Source organism: Sciurus vulgaris, assembly GCF_902686455.1.
Source record: "Sciurus vulgaris genome assembly, chromosome: 1".
NCBI lineage: Eukaryota > Metazoa > Chordata > Mammalia > Rodentia > Sciuridae > Sciurus > Sciurus vulgaris.
The window spans coordinates 116,923,875-116,941,342 of NC_136461.1; the positions used below are offsets into that span (position 1 = coordinate 116,923,875).

Here is a 17,468-nt window from a genome sequence, read left to right on the forward strand (position 1 = left end):
GGGGAACTAGCACAAAGTACTATGAGGAGTGACTGTTGATAGTATCAAGGAGTGGACAGATCCATAACGGGGGTGAATGGCTGACCTTCATGGATGCAGTTCATGGATTAACTGGCCCCCATGAATGGTGGGGCTGGTTTGGACCATGAGAGGCAGCTCTGAGCATGTCCTGAAACGGCTTGCTCACCCGGATGAACTGCTGGAAGCGTTTGTCTCGGGCATACAACTCCTTATAGAGTTTTAAGGCCTTGGTGTGGCGACTGCAGAACTCCGAGTATGTCTTCCGCATCTGCTCTGCACTGGGACCTGAGAACTAGAAGTCAGGGGAGTGAGGCTAGGTCAGCATTTTCCCAAAGTCATAGCTTATTCCCTGGACACACCTCTGGCCTCCTGCCTGAAAGGCTGACTTCTTGCTCCTCCAGCTCCCCCCAGTGCCCCTTCAGCCCCCAGTTTTTTGCTGGAAGCAAGAAGTGCTCCCCTCCAGTCACACCTCCATGAACCTTACCCAGGGGTCCTGCCTTTCCCACCTGGCTAATGAGCAGGTCACCCAAGCGATGGATGACAAAATTCCGGGAGCTGCCAGGACATAGAGCCTGACGTCGGCGTTCTAACAGCTGGCTGAGGAAGCGTGTATGGATGTCACTGAGCTCATCCACACAGGGGAACAGGCCCTGGACTACTCCTGGCTCCAACTGTAGCTCTTCCAGCATCCCGGTGCGGAAGAGGCGGGTCATGATCTTCAGCGTCCTCACATGGTGCAGCTCTGTCTGGATTAGCTCTGTAGGGACAACGCAACATTTGGTTTTCTGCTCTGGAGTGGCCATGATTTGTGGGGCCCTAGACTGGTCCCTTCCAGGTTAATATCTACATTATTGTGATCTTCAATAATATTTTGACTTTCAGTACTGAGGATGAATCCAGGGCATTCTACCACTGAGTTACAACCCCAACCCTTTTTATTTCTTATTTTGAGACAGGATTTAAGGAAGTTGCCAAGGCTGGCCTTGAATTTGCAATCCTTCCACCTCGGTCTCTCAAGTCACTGGATTACTGGATTACTGCACCCTGCTTAGACAATTTTCTATTTTTTTTTCTCTTTATGCCATGTCATCAAATGATAAACTATTTGCGGGCAAGAATCACATGTCTTCTACGTGTCTAGATTCCCCACGGTCCCCAGTCCAGTACTGGGCATAGAAGAGGGAGAGAGAGAGGACTGAGTTGAAGAAAAGATAAAGATGGGGCCTCGGAGCCAGGTGTGGTGGCACACATCTATAATTCCAGCAGCTTGGAAGGCTGAGGTTGGAGGATCACAAGTTCAAAGACAGCCTCAGCAATGTAGCAAGGCCCTAATCAACTTAGCAAGACCCTGTCTTAAAATAAAACATTTAAAAAAAGCAGGGGATGCTGGGGATGTGGCTCAGTGGTTAAATGCAAGTGCCCCTGAATTCAGTCTCTGATACCAAGAAAAAAAAAAAGATGGGCCCATAGAACCTCTTGGGCTCTGTGGCTGAGGGGGAAACCTGATACCTGATATTGGGCACCTGATATTGGGCAGGGTCACAGAGGCCAATAGGTTAGGAGGCAAAGGGTCTCAAGAGGTGGGAGCTGACAAAAAGTAAAACACAGAAAAACAGGAGCTGGTGAAAAAGAGGACGACGAGAGTGGGTGTGCTCACCATAGATGACGTCCTGCTGCTTCATCACCTCCTTTTTGTGCTGCTGCAGGAAGCTGCCATCCACAGCAAGGCTCCAGGAATCGGCTGCAAAGTCCTTTTCATCCATTTCAAAGTCACTCATCAGCTCATTGTAGATCACCTCTGCACCTGGACACCAGAGGCAACTCAGCCAGATTCTCTTCTCTGGGTCCTGGGGTCTTCTCTAGATTCTTTCTCTTCCTGCCCGTCCCAAAATGCTTCCACCAGCCATTCATCCCACCCCCTCTTCATCTTCCTCAGGTAACCCCCAGGCTCTGGGCACACTCACCTTCATCAATAAGGGATTCCACCGACAGGGTTCGGTTCCGCATGTTGAGGGAGTCTGTGGACTGTGAGAGGATCCGACGCAGCCCCAGGGGAGTCTCATCATTGAAATGTCTGAAGGGAGTGGAGGCTGTCTGCATCACCCCCACTCAGGCAAAAGATCCCTCCCCAGTGGGGGAAACCAAGGCTGGGATCTAAGAGGTAGTCGCTCTGGCTTTTCCTTACTCCTCTATAATTTCTTTTTTTGGTAGTACTGGGGACTGAACCCAGTGGTACTCTACTACTGAACTACATCCCTAACACTTCTTGTTTTTTATTTTGATGCAGGGTCTTGCTAAGCTGCCCAGGCTCTTCTGGAACTTTCAATCTTCCTATTTCAGTCTCCCAAGTTGCTGGGATCACAGGCATGTGACACCACCACACCTGGTTCTCTGTCTACAATTCTGAACTCAGGGACAGAGAAGACCATCTCAGCTCCCTAGGGCTCCATATTCTCTGATGCCTGGCTTCCCTTTCCCAAAATAGAGGCTCACCCAGCAATGTTCGTAGTGGAGACACTCTTGGCTAAAGACAAGGACGAGCGGCCACGGCGGGAGCCAAGGAGGGACTGCCGGAAACTGTCTGAGGGGTAGATGGCAGAGGAAGGCCGCTCCCGGGTGGTTGCTGTTGGAGAGAAATGGTGAGCAGGCAAATATCAAATGCTGGTACCTTCCCAGGATTTGGAGCTCCCAGGCTCCTCCTCACTGGAAGGGAAGTGTCCTCTCCTGCCCTCCTTTGTAGACAAGAGATGGTCACAATGACAATTCCAAGGTCCGTTTGTGCAGTCCTCCACATTTTCTTAATGTATTTCCTCCCCAAAATAGCCTAAGAGCAAACTGAAGCTCAGAAAGGCAAAAAGACCTGTCCAGGGTGACCCAGGGGATGGTGAGTAGGGATGCAGGCTCTGCTCTTCCTGCCTAAGCATCGTGTTCTTTCTGTTACATCAAAGTTGTCGAAACTGACACTTGACAACCACTGCCAACACTCCCCCAAATGCAGTGTGCACAACTGACAGTAACAGCATAGGATGTGGCCAGGTTTGGGTGACCAACCATCCCATCCCTCACCACATTGGGTCTCTCCTGTTCTGCCCGTAAGCCCAAGAATCTACCATCATATCATCCCTTATGCCCCCACTAGCTGCTTTCACTGAAGGAGAGGAGGGTGTTGTGCCTGGGAATGACCTCATGGGGGCAGCAGAGCCTGTGGACTGAGCTGCCTTGGGTCCAGGCTCTTAAGGGGGCTCCCCCATTCCCCACTACTCACTCTTACTGCGAAGAGAAACAGACTGCAAGGCAGTGTTGTTCTTAAGCAGAGCGGCTTTCTGTTGCTGTGAGACAGAGCAAGAGAGAGACACCAAGAACAGCTGTCACCCAAGAATCACCCCCCAGGCATGGGACAGGAGCTGGGCAGCTGGCCCCCTCAGGAGAAAGCTGGCACCGTAGTTAAGGGCATTGAGGTGGCTGACATAACTCCAATTCTGTGGGGCTATGTCTAGAGCAATACACCCGGCCCACTCAGGGGACCCAAGGCCTGGGGTCAAGGTTCTGGGTTGCCCTGTGATGTGGAGGGAGGTTGAGGAAAATAGTAGGGAATGAATGGAAAAGGCATGAGGGTACCACACACTTCCTACCCTCTCCCCCAGCCCTCTGCCCTCCCTGCAGTCTCACCTTCTGCTTGACCTTGGTACAGTTGGCGAGGGTGTCTTTACAGCGGTTGTGGATAGTCACATTGCAGGCTGGGAGGGTGGGGTAGAGAGGGTGAAGGGAGGGCCGGGTGGTACAGGAGGGGACATACCCACATGCAGACACCCATGTCCCCCTAGCCACACAGTCCTCAGACACTCCCCCTTCCCAGATTTCTCATCCATTACCATACCCCATTCCCTCTCCTCCCACCGCCCTTTTCCTTCAAGCAGGAAATGGAGAGGGGGGTCTGGGTGTGAAATGAAATTAAGCAATTAGGAGAGATGGACAATCCTGAACCAAGGATGGCCATGATGGGGACTAGAAGGAAGAAGGGGTTACTGCTGCCAGAGATGAGCTCAAGCACAAAAGAGGTTGAGAATGGCAGATGGGAAAGAGGACTCCCACAGAACAGAAAATGGCACTGAGGCAGCTGGGATGGGGGTTAGGGCAGAGGGGGACATTAACATTCCCTGAGCAAATGCCCCACATTTACTTTATCCCATCAGTCCTTGGAGGCTGACTCAACTATCCTCATTTTACAGATAAGGATCCTGTTCTGGAGAGACTAAATCACCTGCTAGTGGTAAAGCAAGCCTGAATTCAAAGACCAGACTCCTCCCATTGCCCCACAGGGATGCCACAGACTCTGGCTGGGTCTAAGCAGTTCCAAGGTGGACGGATCAAGTGGGGGGATAGGAACAAGTCCATGCCCTTCCCTGCCAAGGCTGCCAGCCTTCTATATGGCTTCCAGTCATCCTGCCTTCTCCCTTCCAGGCCTGGGGAGTCCTATTCCCCATGTAAGGCAAACCCACAGCTCCCACACTCCATCTGCTGCTCCCCACCCCCACCCCACCTTTCCAAGGGTAGGAGAGAAGAGAGGAGGCGCAGCCAAGCTTAAGCACAGGACCACTGCCATCCCCTTCCCCAAATGCCCTCAGTCCTTAGCCCTCTCCAGCTTCCTCTCCCCACAGCCAACACCGGAAATTCTGCTAACTCCTTCAGACAATACCCAGCACCATGTTCACTTCCACAAATACAAGGCAAACAGGGTGGGGCAGAGGGGGCAGACAGAAGCGGGGGCTGCAGCAGTGCTCACCCCCACTGGAGCTCCCTGTTCCTACCCCCAACACCTAGTGTCTCTGGTTCGAACCTCCGCTTTCTACCTGCTCTCAAAATAGTGCTGCCCGCCTCCCCAGTTCCCCTGGCAACAAGCTTCCGGATTGGATATTTTGTCAGGTCTCTAGAGGGATCTAGATTGGGGTTCCCTCCTCGCCCTCCTAACTCTAAATCAAGCAGTAAGGAAGCAGAGAGGGGAGGCCTCACTAGTTCTTTCTGGGGGTTTCTTCCCCCCAGTTCCATAGGGATTTGGAGGGGCAGAGCTTCTCCTCTGCTGGTCAGTACCAATCAGAGGCATCTCAACCATAAATTCGGGAGGAACTGGGGGAGGGGCAAAGCGAAACTGTCTGCATAGGAGTCACAGGGAAAGAAGGAATCCTTGTCTGTGCTCCAAATTTAGGGTTGCCTCAGAACAGGGTGAGGATAGGGTGTTCTAGCCCCTTCCCCTCAACCACACATCCCTGCTGTCTTCCTGTGCTGTCGAATCAAATTGGAAACTGGAGATGGAGGGACCTAATCCCATCCTCTCCTTGAAACAGGGTTTTCACAGACTCTACTCATAAGTCATGAAGGGGCAAAAGGACCCTGAATGTCCAGTTCTGCCCAGGAAGATGGGCAGAACCAACTGCAAGGTTGGTAGCTTTCTCCCCAGCTCCTCTCTCATCCCCCTCTTGCACACACATTCTTGCTTCTTCTCCAATCAGTTCCCCTAACCCTCAACAGCTGTTCAGGGAGCAAGAGGGATACCCAGTGGGTGACAGCTGCAAGGAGAGTCCTCCCAGCCTCCCCTCACCCACATCCTCCAATAGACCTGCTCATGCCACATTCCAACAGCCACCACCCTCAGTGTGAAAAAGGGAGCAAGCATCTGACCCGGCACTTGGGCCCAGCTGGGGTTTCAGAAAGGAGAGTCCCCCATATGGATCCAGGGCAGAAAGGACAGATGGAAAGACAGGATCAGTGGGCATCCAATCTGAGAGAAAGGGGCCAAATAACTTACTTGGGCAGACGAGGGCTTCCTTGGCTGTGATACTCTTGTTACAGGCATAGCACATGGTCATGCCCGAAACTGAGATGGTGGTGAAGAGGTGCCCATTCGTATAGCGGGCATCCTTGGCTTCCTTCATCTTCTCCTTTTCCCGGGTCTGTAGAAGGAGCAAGAAACACAGGAAGTGAAGTTAGACAATGCCAGCGTGCAAGGAGTCCAGAGAGACAGGCTGAGGGCAGACTTGAGGGAGAAATGCCAGCCAGGGAAGGCTGGAAAGACACCAGTCCCTACAGCAGAACCTGCCATAGGGTGTCAGAGGTGGCTGTCCAGGAGTAAGCAGGCCCTGGAATGGCCAGTCCCAAAAGCACTTCTGGGGTCTCTGACCTACCTGGCCCCTACGGCTGGGTTGCCTCCTGTTGCCACTCATCTCCCTGGCTCTAGAGCTCTGCGTCCTCACTCCACCTCCCAGCCCTAGCTCTGCTCGCCCCCGAGCTGCTGTACTCTCTTCTCTGTGCTGGGGGGGAAGATGCGCAGAGAGGAGGGGAAAGCAGGCGAAGCAGAGGGTGCCAGCTCACCAGCGCTTTCCAATCTATGGGAGTGAGCTCCTCTCATAACCATGACAACCGGTGTTGGAGCTGCTGTCTCTGTGGCAGTGGGGTGGGGTGGGGGGTGGGGGTATCAGGGATGGGAGGGCAGGAGATCCCCTTATTAGACTGGCTGAAAGGACAGAATGTCTCCAGGGCCAACCCCAACTCAGGGGTCAGGATGCCAAACCTTTAACTTTTCTACCCACACTCAGTCAAAGTCACATGCTGTTTCCTCTCTGGGAAGTAGCATGCCCCCCACTAACCTCTAGGCAGGGGGAACCTGGATTTGGTCTCAGGTCACTCCTCCTCTCTGGGACCTTTAAAGACAGAAACCCAGTCAGCCAGTGTGGTTGTCCTGGCAGAAAATCCCCTCTGCAGTCTTAACTTTTATCCTTCTCAAATTATGCTCCAGAGACAAAACCTACAAGAGCTCTCAATTGCTCCTCAACCAACTGGTCTCCCTCATTCTAGAAGTCCTTTCTGATATCTACCCTCCATCCTTCCAACCCTGGTCTCTGCAGAGATGGGGGACACCATGTATCCCTCCTCCAACCTCTGAGGCGGGACTTTCCCATTTTGGTTTTCTCTTCTCCAGCTTCTCATTGGCCTCTGTGAGTCAAATCATTCTCTCTGACTTCTTTTCTGTCCTTCCTTAAAATCCTGTGAAGGTGATAAGATTGGGAGACCACGCCACTGAATCCAGGACCTTCTTCCGTTATCACCTCAGGTCTCTGGATCTTTGTCCTCCCCTCTTGGACAAAGCAGGAAGGGAAGCTAACCACTCCCTTCAAGGTTCCTTTTGCCTCTCAGAAATCAAACATCAGAGCCAGGCATGGTGGTACATGCCTGTAATCCCAGTGACTTAGGTGGATCAGGCAGGAGGACCACAAGTTCAAGGCCAGCCTCAGCAATTGAGTGAGGCCCTGTCTCAAAATAAAAAAATTAAAAGGGCTATAGATATGGTTCAGTGGTTAAGTGCCCCTGGGTTCAATCTCCAGTACAAAAAAAAAAAAAAAAAATTAAAAGCAGGATTCAGATTGTCCAGGGTCTGAGCCCCAACGTTGGAGACAATGGTTAGGACCTTGGGACAGAGATTTACACCTTGATGGGTAGCCTTCAACCTGGGCCTGAGGAGGCTGGTCCTGACTAGTTCCAGTCACACTGGCAGTCAGTGGGGGGAGGGAAAAGACACAGACCAGTGCTCAGGGCAGAAGAGGGTAGAAAAGGGAAGTGCTGCACAGGGGGCTGAGTCAACAGTACAGGGGCCAGAGGGCACTTGGTCACAGCGACCTGGAGTCCCAGGACATTCTGGTGGTTCCAGATTCTCCTCCCAGCCTCTCCTCAGCCAGGGAGGAGCAGAGTCCAGAGGCCCAGAGGCAGTACCTTTTTTTTTTTGGTACTGGGGATTGAACCCAGGAGTCCTTAACCACTGAGCAACATCCCCAGCACTTTTTAATATTTTATTCAGAGACAGGATCTCGCTGAGTTGCTTAGGGCCTTGCTGAGTTACTTGAGGCTGATCCTCCAGGCTTGACCTCCCCAGTCACTGGCCGCTGAGATTACAGGAGAGTGCCACTGCACCTGCCTTTCCTGGACTTCTTATCTGCCTTCTCTTCCTAGCTCCTGGTTTTATCATGGCCACATGGCCACACGGCCACATGGCCACACGGCCACATGGGGGCCATCTGGTCCCTCCCCTCCTCCTCTGTCCTGTAAGCCACTCCTCCTCCCCTAGGCCTCCAACTCTAGGATCTGACATTGTAGCCTCCCTTTTTCTATATTGGTACCTAGCTACCTTAATCACCAGAACTAATCATCTAATCATCTGTCTTGCTCCAAGGTATAGTTCTTTAATTGATTAAATGTTCTCAAAAGACCACATTTGGGGCTGGGGATATAGCTCAGTCAGTAGAGTGCTTGCCTCACAAGCACAAGGCCCTGAGTTCAAATCCCCAGCACCGCAAAAAAAAAAAAAAAAGACCACATTTGCCTCTGAATAATAACCTTTTAGGACCCTCAAAGACCAAGTCCAAATCTCCCTTCTCACTGCCATGTACTGTCCCTTCTTTCCCCATCTCCTGCCCTCCCAAAGTATAAGCACTTATGAAATTTGAATTCAAAGCAAGCAAGCAATCAAACATGAAGACAGCATTCAAAAGAACAGGGTGATGCCAAAAGGCACAGTGTTGCAGATCTGCCCCAATGCTGCTAGGAGTTCCCCTTTCCCAATTTCCGTACAGCCTCTTCCTCCCTGCTCCAGCCTTCTCCCTCTCCATCACACTTGGTACTCACCTGCTTGGCCAGCTCGGATGAGCATGGGCGTGGCAAAGGGAGAGAGGACTGGGGCAGCCAGAGAGTCAGTCTCTAGTGGCCCTTCCCTTTCTGGCATTGATGCCCCATTGACAGTCTAGGAACCAGGGCCCTGCCTGCTCTACCTTCCAACACTCACCCTTTCTTGGAGTGACCCCCTCTCTAGGTGGGCCAGCAGCGGGCAGCAGCCACAGCAGCACATCCTAGTAGCAAGCGGCCCTGGCACTGCCTAGCACTATTGTCCCAGAGGTGGCCTGTGCCCGCCCCAGAGCTCCAGCTGCTGAGGATGGAAGGACACAGAGTCTGCTCACCAAGGGCATCTGCTCCAAAGGTGGAGTGAGTGGGTTGGCTTGTTCTTTGTCCTATTCTCTTCAGGTTTTTTGTCTGTTTGTTTCCTACAGGGGATTTCATCTCACTGAGCCATATCCCCAGTCCTTTTTACTTTTTGGAACCCAGGGGCACTTTACCAATGAGTTAGGTCCCCAGCCCTTTTTTATTTTAAGACAGGGTCTCACTAAGTTGCTTAGGCCCTTGCTAAGTTGCTGAGGCAGGTCTTTAACTTGCGATCCTCCTGCCTCAGCCTCAGGAGTTGCTAGGATTATAGGCATGTGCCACCATGCAAGGCTCTTCCAGGATTTTTTTTTTTTTTAAGAAAATCACATTGGTTCCCATTTACCCACTCCCCAGGCAAGACAGCCCTTCATCTCCATACCCCATCCTGTCCACTGAGAAAAGGTCCATCACTCTACAAATCCACAATACTGCTCTCAAGACTCAGAGGCCCTTCCTGCCTGGTCCAGCCCTCTGCTGTCCAGCATCCAAAGGTCATTTCTGTCTCTTTCTCACAAACTTCATGAAAAGTCTTTTTGGGCCTGGGGTTGTGGCTCAGTGGTAAAGCTTACCTAGCATGTGTGAGACACTGGGTTCAATCCCCAGCATCACATAAAAAAACTAAATAAACAAAATATTTTTTAAAAAAAGTATTTTGCCTATACTGCCTTTCTCTATGCCACCCCGACATCAAGGATTAAGGGAAGAGTGTGAGCACACCTAGCAAAAAGACTGGATACAACATCAGGCATTGTAAACCCCTCCCAAGTCACACACCTGTAATCCCAGTAGTTTGGGAGGCTAAGGCAGGAGGATTAAGACCAGCCTCAGCTACTTAGCAAGGGCCTAAGCAACTCAGTGAGACCCTGTCTCTAAATAAAATATAACAAAGGACTGGAGATGTGGCTCAGTGTTAAGCACTCCAGGTTTCAATCCCCCATACCAAAAAAAGAGAGAGAGAGAGACTATATACAATAGGTACCCAACACATGTTTGAGAAGGAAGAAGGGAAGGAAGGAAAAGGAAAGGAAGGGCAGGGAAGAGGAGGACATCAAGATATGGGGTCTCAGCAGCACCCTGCTCTGGGGACCCCATTTTTTCCTTATTGGAGCCTTCGGGTCTTTCCATCCTCTCACAACCACTTTGGTTCCAGCTGCAGTTAGCAGCAGCCCCTTTCCCAAGGTGGTGAGGCCTCTGTCCAGACCAGAGAGCTCAGAGGAGTCCACTGGGATTCCAGTCATCTGTGGTTCAGCCCCCAGACAGCAACAGTGCAAAGTCACTGAGTCAGGGAGGATGAGATATAGGGCTGGGAAGTGAGGAAGGAGAAGCTTCCTGCCCACGGACTGAGGAAAGAACTTAGGATGCTCTCAGCCAGGTCAAGCTCCCTTAGGAGCTTCCAGGGACAAGATGAAGACAGGAGGCTAAGAAAAGGCTGCCAAATGGAAAACACTAGTGCCAAGGGCAGAAACAACACAGAAAATAATAGGGAACACACACAAAAGCACTTAATAAATGCTTGCTTAATGAACGAAGATGAGACCGGATAATGGGGGTGAGCACACTGATGAAGCAAAAGAAGGGCACTCAGGGCCACAGGGAATAAAATCAGGCTAAGACCCTGAGACCGAGTCACCCTGGATCCCAGCCTGCCCCCGCACCCGGCCACACCTGTCAGGCCAGGAGAGAGACAAGGGGGGGTTGCGATGCAAACAGACGGGCATTTGTGCAAGTGAACAATAGCCGTGCCAGGACTCCCTGCCCTCCTGGCACAGGGCAGGCCGGCTGAGTTGGGAGGGGGGCAGCTGCTGCCTGCAGCCTTCCCCCCTCCCGCAAGGAGACACAAACAAACTCAGACAGCCCAGCCAGCCAACATTTCTCAGCCATTTCTCTTACCAGCTCCAGGAACCCTGACCAATCCACTCACTTGACTCCTCCATGATTCTTCAAACCAGAGGCTGAAGCTAAGAATGGAACTCCTTCCTCATATCCAGGGAGCATGATCCCCCTACTCTGGTGTCCACTATTTCAAAGAATAACTTAGAGCACTGGGGGACAGACACACAGAGGTACACACCCCAACACACAGGTAACATGCACACAAGGGATTCACACATTCTGATCTGTCCCTTCCCTGATCCCAAGGTCACAGTTCCAGAGCCAGGGGGATTGAGATCAGACAGACAGATGCCTCCTGAACTCCCACAGCAGACCCTAACTTAGGCACCCTCCACACCATGAACCCTCATTGCAGTCCCTTGGTGACTGACTTCAGCTTTCAGCTCCCTTCTGGCCATCCTTGTTTCTCCCCTCCCCCTCAGTTCTTTCCCTAACCTCCATAACCCCTACAGTTCTCTATGCACCTAAAAGCCTCTGCCTCCAGGAGGACCCCAATTCCTCAACTCTTCTCCAAAGCCACCAGCCCTCCCGGCTCCATTCTGAGGGTCCCCAGCTCTCCTCTCTAGCTACCCTGTTGGTCCTGCACACAAAGCCAGCCACCTCTCTAGTACTCAGAACAAAGAGAGTCTCCCCTCCTCACTCCCCATTCCACCTGCCCACCATACACACCAATGCTGGGGTCCCAGAGATCCCAAGGGGGCCTCTAGCCTTCAGAGCCATCCCTACATCTCTGGCCCCTGTTTGGCAGAAAAGGATCTTTTGTTCGGAGGGACCTGAAGGTTAGGGCTTGGGAAAGGAGGGAGGGAAGAGCAAGAGACTGAAGGGAGAGAAAGGGGATCTGTGGGCTCTGAGGTTTGAGGAGGTAGGAAGTAGAGCAGAGAGAATTACGGGGGTAGAGAACTGAAGACAGCCTGGAAGAATAGAAATGGAGTGAAAAGAAAAAAGGAAGCCTGGGGGGCGGGAAAGATCCTAAGAGGGTGGGAAAGAGAAAGAGGCAGGTTGTACTTCAATTCCTTCTTCTAGGAGGAGGTCCAGGGAGTAAGACAGGGATGGGGAGTGGGTGGGGTGCCCTGACCCATCCCCCCACAGAGGTAGCAGGGGAGAGACCCTCTTCCTCAAATAATCTCCTTTCCAGTGTGCCCCCCTCTACTTCCCACCATAGTATAAAAAGAAAGGAGACAGCTGGTGTGCTTGGGGGGAGGGGGGAAGAGGGGACCCAGGGTTTGTTGGCTAAGAACCAACTCCCCTCTTCCGTAACCACAGCTTTCCGGAGGTGGCCCTCCCCTTCCGACCAGCCCAAACTGACACCCTCCCTCCTCTTGTGGCCTTCTTGCCCTCTCAGATCCACCCACAGAGTCCCCCATTCCCCACCCCCTGCCAGATTCCCAAATCCCACCCCCCCAATGGCCAGCTTCAAGGCAGAAAGAAGAACCAGGCTTCTGGATCCTCAGTTCCCTACTGGGGGAGGTGACAACAAACAAATAACAACAAAAAACAGGGCACAAAGATCCAGGTATCTGGCCCCCTGGCTGCCTCATTAATGGAGAAAGGACCCCAGTATTTATCCTCCCAGGATCTCTCCCTACACCCCCCTCGGCCAGGTCTGCCCCCTCCCACTGGCTCCCCCATGGCTTTCCTTTTTAGGGTGGAACCTATTTCCGTGGTTTCAAAAAGCCTCTCCCGCCCCCCCTTGGCTCTACTCCAGGGTCTCAGCTCAAACGGTTGAAAAAATAAACAGACTTTTGGAGCCGGGGCCTGGCCTGGCGCAGGGTTGTGAAGAGCCTGTCTGCCACCCCACTGTTCCACCACACTTCAGCCATCTCACCCGGGCCCTCTGTTTGTCTTAGGGGTTACTCAAATCCCCGGTTGCTTTCCGGTTAGCAGAATCTAATACCAATTCCCTAAGGAAAGTCTTAAATCCTCTTTCCCTGCCCGTCTCCATCCCCAGTTCTACCCTAGGATGAACCTTCTACCAGTTTAGCATCAAGACAGGTAGGTATCCTGCCTAAGAATCAGGAGAGAGGTGGAGGTGAGGGGTTTCCACCCCCTGGAGGGCTCTCTTGCCTAAAGATGGTGATCAGCTAGGTTGGCCACCCACCAGACATGGGAGGGAAGCCAGAGATGAAGATTAAAGCAGCTTTGGGCTGGGTTCTGGCCTTTCTGAGAATGGCACAATGTGGGAGCCCCCAAGGCCCTGGAAAGTGCTGTCTGCTTACACCACCTTCTTCCCTGTTCCCATTTATTTAGTTAAAGTGTTTGATCATTTTCTGGGGTCTGGAGTGTAGACAGGTCATGGTATTTGGGAGTGGGTATGGATACAAAGACAGGGATAAAGGATACTTTGAAAGCAGTGGCCAAGAGGTCATGATGGGCGTGGGTGTGTGTGTGTGTGTGTGCGCGCGCGCCAGTGTACGTGTGTATAATTATACACACAGACTAGAGATGACAGGTAATGGGCCCCCAACACCAGGAGATAAGAGAATAAACGCAGAGGAAGGCGGAGAGGGGCAGGAACACAGTGCCCGGGTCTGTCATCCTAAGGGTTTCGGGGTTGTTTTAGGTTGGGAGAACAAGGAGCTTGGAAGCTGGTGGGGCAGAGAGGGATGGGGGACCCCAGGCACAGGGGTGCTCGGTAGGGAGGAAAGAATCCTAGTTACACAAAGACCTCTGCTCCCTTCACCTGAGGTGATTGCCTGGGGTCGGGGTGGGGGGTGGGGAGTAAGCCGTCTGACCCCAGCCACCCGCCCACCCCGAGGGGAGAACTGAATCACAGCTGGAAAGTCCATTTGCGAGGAGAGGAGGAGCTGACTTTTGTCTTGGAGGGGTGGTGGTGGTGGTGGTGGTGGTGGTGGTAGTGGTGGGAGGAAGCTGGGAAACCACCCCCTCCCGCCCCCTCAGCCGGATGGCGGGGACAAAGGGGGAACGACCTAGACAGCGACTGGTGTGGGGGTACCGCCGAGAGCAACCCAGTGACAGTCCGGCGCAGAGGGGGTGCCAGAGAGATTCCACCATCCGGACCCCGATACACACACCTCCCTCTTCCCGCTTGGTCCCTTACCGGAGCAACTTTCTTCTGAGCGACAAAAATCACCCGGTCCCGCCCGATCGGAGGCGACCAAACCCAGACTGCTCTCTCCCGGGATCCCGGCACAGAATCCGCGCCGCCGAGCTGGAGGCGCGGGTCGCGCCTCGGGCTCCCCCAACCCCCTCCCCACTCACTCACAGTCCCCACCCACCCCGTCCCGCCGCTTTCCGATTCACCGCTCCGCCCGATTTTGGCGCCCAGAAAGCAGACGCCGAGACAAGGGGTGCGCGGCGGGTGCGCGGGGTCCCAGGGCACCCGAGGGCCGCGACGCGAGAGGAGGGGTTGCAGAGCCCACCTTGCTGGCCAGCTCTTTGCTCCGGTCGATCCGCGCCCGCGTGAGGGATTCGATCCGAGACATAATCCGATGGGGGGAGCCGGGAGGACGCGGCGCGGACCCAGGCGTCCAGCTATTGTGGGGGTGGGCGGGGGAGGGGTCCGGCCCGCACGCGTCGGTCTCGGGGACAGGAAGTCTGACTCCCCTCGCCCGGCACCCAGCGCCAGTTCCTCAAACCCTAGTCTCCTCCCCCGCCCGAGCTCAGGAAGGGGGGAGGCGGAGCGGAGCGAGGGCGGGGTACCGGCGCGCGGGACGGGGCGCCGGGTTTGTGTCGGGGCAGCTTGGAGGAAAGGGGTGACCGGACCGACCTGAGGGGCCCTTCTGCTGGTTTCCCCTCCGGCGCCTAGGGACGTCCCCTCGCCCCAGTGACCCGCCTCTTAGCTCGGCTTTTCCTAAATCCCGCCGGTGACCAGCCCCGCAGTCCACGCCGGACCTCGGGTCTTCCTCCCCTCCCCCTTCTCCGCCACTTAACTTCAGTTTCTAAAGACCCTCGGGCCAAAGGATTCCTCCCGCCCCCAGCTCTCCAGGGAACCCGGGACCAGTTCCTTCCTGGCCTTCAGGGCCCATCAAAGCAGGCCAGAATAAACAGACCCCTTTTATGATTGGGGGCAGGGGTGGCGAGAGGGAGGGCAAATCAAAAGAACTAAAAGATGAATCTCTAGTAGGTTTAAAGGAGAAGATCCGTTCCCAAAAGTCAAAGAATCGAGAGGAGAGAATTCTCCCACAAGCCTCCACCTCTCTGGGCCCTTCCGGACCACACTGCCCATCCTCCTCCTAGCTCCGCCTCTGCCATCTACTTTGGAGGGTGTAGGTGGGAATTAGCAACCTTGCCCGAAGGCTAGGAAGCTGAGGAAGTCCTTCCGTGTGTCTAACCTTAGTTCTTTCTGTTGCAAGTTAAACCGAAACCAGAAGACTAGAAAACAGCCTGCCCCAATCAGGAAACGGGGCACGACTAATAAGTGTCTCCATTAGAAGGAAAATGGAGCCAGGAGCCATGGTCCCGCCTGTAATCCCACTGACTTGGGAGTCTAAAGCAGGAGGATGGAAATTTCAAGGTCAGCCTCTGCAATCTTGTGAGACCCTCAGAAAGCCCCTTAAGTAACTTGGTGGTAAAGCACTCCTGGGTTAAATCCTCCATACCAAAATGATTGCCCCAAATTGTGCCAACCTCCACCTTTGGTGAGTTTCCTGCTATTGGGAAAATTCCTCCTCCTCTCTAACTGTAATCACTCACATTGCAGTTCATTTCCTCCTCTCAGGGTGTCCCATTTCTGCGTAGAAATCAGAAGCACAAAGAGCTCTAGGACAGAGCATACTATGTTTGCAAGGTCCTGCCTGATTCTGCTCCCAAAAGGTGTGGGAGGAGGAGGGAGGGAGAAGAGGCCCAGCCCAGGTCCAGCAACTCCCTGCTGGACTCAGCAGCAGGACCAGACTGGAGGTTTCAAGCCCAACTCAGCACTCCTCTAGGTGCCAATTTTAGCCTCTGCCTCTATTTTGGGCTTCACTGCCTCACCACTGGCTGAGCTGGTTGGACTCCTCACCCCCAGCACCACCCCCATTACTGCTCCTCTGGTTTCCCCCCTTGCCTAGCAACTCCTTCTTCACCTTCTTCACCCATTCTCCTGTTTAGGATCCTTATACAGCAAAGATCAGGAAAAAAGGAGAGGAGCCAAGCCTGGTGGCACAGGCCTGTAATCCTAGCTACTTGGGAGGCTGAGGCAGGAGGATAGTAAGTTAAAGGCCATCCTGGGCAACTTAGCAAGACTTTATCACATAATTTTAAAATATAGCTCAGTGGTAGAGCACCCCTGGATTACATTCTCAGAATGGGGGTAAGGGGAGACAGGAAAGGAAATAAACCATACCCAGTCTTGGCTCGATGATGACTGAAAGAATAAAGGGCTTTTCCAGGGCCTGGGCTGGTTCCTCTAGGATTGCACCTGCAGGGGAGACTATGGGAAGGCCACAAGAACTCCCCCAAACCAGCAGTCCTGAGGTTCCTGGCCCCAGAACTTACCTCCCCTCAGTGGTCAGCCAAGGCTTAGGAATGTACTAAATTTAAAAAACAGCCAGCCAAAGGACAAAATCCTAGCTTCATGGCTCCACCCACTGGGGGCCCAGAGACCAGGATTGGGCTGGGACCTCAGCTTTTCTCCCACGCATGGGGCTGAGGGTTCTGCAAACAGAGGATAGAATCTTAAAGGGCCAAACTCTGCCTGGGTACCCAATAAACCTAAGATTTGAACCTCAGACTCTTTTTTGTTTGTTTCTTTTGGTAGTGGGAATTGATCCTAGGGGTGCTTCACCACTGAACTACATCCCCAGTTCTTTTTTATTTTTTGTTTTGAGACCGGATCTCGCTAAGTTGCTGAGAGTCTCACAGTATTGCTGAGGTTGACCTTGAACTTGTGATCCTCCTGCCTCACTGGGACTACCTGAGTGAGCCACCATGCCCAGCTGAATCCCAGGGCCTTTAAGGACCTCTCAGTCCATAAACATAATGTAGATAGTATTGAAAGAGGCTGGGCCAGTCACAGTGGCACAACTTAGTAACACCCTGTCTCAAAATAAAATTTAAAAAAAGATTGGGATGTAGATCAGTAGTAGAATGCTCCTAGGTTCAATCTCCAATACCAAAAAACAGAAAAGACAAAAAAGGAAGGAAGGCTGGCTAGCCTGATCCATTTCTGTCTCCTTTTAGTGAGACCCTGTCTCAAAATAGTCTACTATTATTTTTTTATCCCCTTGCTGTTTGTTACCCAGCTCATTATCCTCTTAGAAGACAAAAATGAGCTGGATGTGATGGTGCAATGTGTAATCCCAGCGTCTTGAGAGGCTGAGGCAGGAGGATTGCAAGTTCAAGGCCAGCCTCAGCAACTTAGTGAGGCCCTAAGCAACTCAACAAGACCCTGTCTCTAAATTAAACATAAAAAGAACCAGGAACGTGGCTCAGTGGTAAAACCCTTGGGTTCAATCTTCAATCCCTGGTACTAAAATAAAAAAAATAAAAAAACCAGACAAAATTGAAGCAGGAGGGAGGTAAAGAAAGCTGTTCTACCTTTAAAAACACCTGCATGAGTGAGCTAAGTCAGCTGCTTGACTCAGTTTCCATTT

The 17,468-nt window shown here is 52.7% G+C and overlaps 2 protein-coding genes and 1 long non-coding RNA gene across 10 annotated transcripts in view; 2 read left to right on the top strand and 1 right to left on the bottom strand.

The window, feature by feature from the left end:
- The window catches only part of LOC306640694, a 36,583-nt gene extending 34,075 nt beyond the window's left edge, over positions 1–2,508 (top strand). The window contains exons 2-3 of the long non-coding RNA XR_013757862.1: positions 1,958–2,182; positions 2,309–2,508. This is a non-coding gene — a long non-coding RNA (uncharacterized lncRNA). The remainder of the gene's footprint in view (positions 1–1,957; positions 2,183–2,308) is intronic.
- The window catches only part of RXFP4 (relaxin family peptide/INSL5 receptor 4), a 101,182-nt gene that overhangs the window by 18,225 nt on the left and 65,489 nt on the right, over positions 1–17,468 (top strand). The gene's annotated exons all lie outside the window — the stretch shown is intronic.
- The window catches only part of ARHGEF2 (Rho/Rac guanine nucleotide exchange factor 2), a 33,592-nt gene that overhangs the window by 11,827 nt on the left and 4,297 nt on the right, over positions 1–17,468 (bottom strand). For 3 of the 8 annotated variants that reach the window (XM_079104162.1, XM_079104161.1, XM_079104165.1), the window contains 9 exons: positions 6,663–6,716; positions 5,825–5,969; positions 3,691–3,758; positions 3,287–3,350; positions 2,515–2,644; positions 1,986–2,095; positions 1,679–1,825; positions 528–778; positions 188–313 (listed from right to left, as the gene is read on the bottom strand). In XM_079104162.1, the coding sequence (XP_078960288.1) occupies positions 188–313; positions 528–778; positions 1,679–1,825; positions 1,986–2,095; positions 2,515–2,644; positions 3,287–3,350; positions 3,691–3,758; positions 5,825–5,969; positions 6,663–6,716 (1,095 nt within the window). Of the gene's footprint in view, positions 1–187; positions 314–527; positions 779–1,678; positions 1,826–1,985; positions 2,096–2,514; positions 2,645–3,286; positions 3,351–3,690; positions 3,759–5,824; positions 5,970–6,662; positions 6,717–13,993; positions 14,127–14,315; positions 14,746–17,468 lie in introns of those variants that run through there. The other 5 variants (XM_079104163.1, XM_079104167.1, XM_079104164.1 and 2 more) reach the window with 4 other exon arrangements.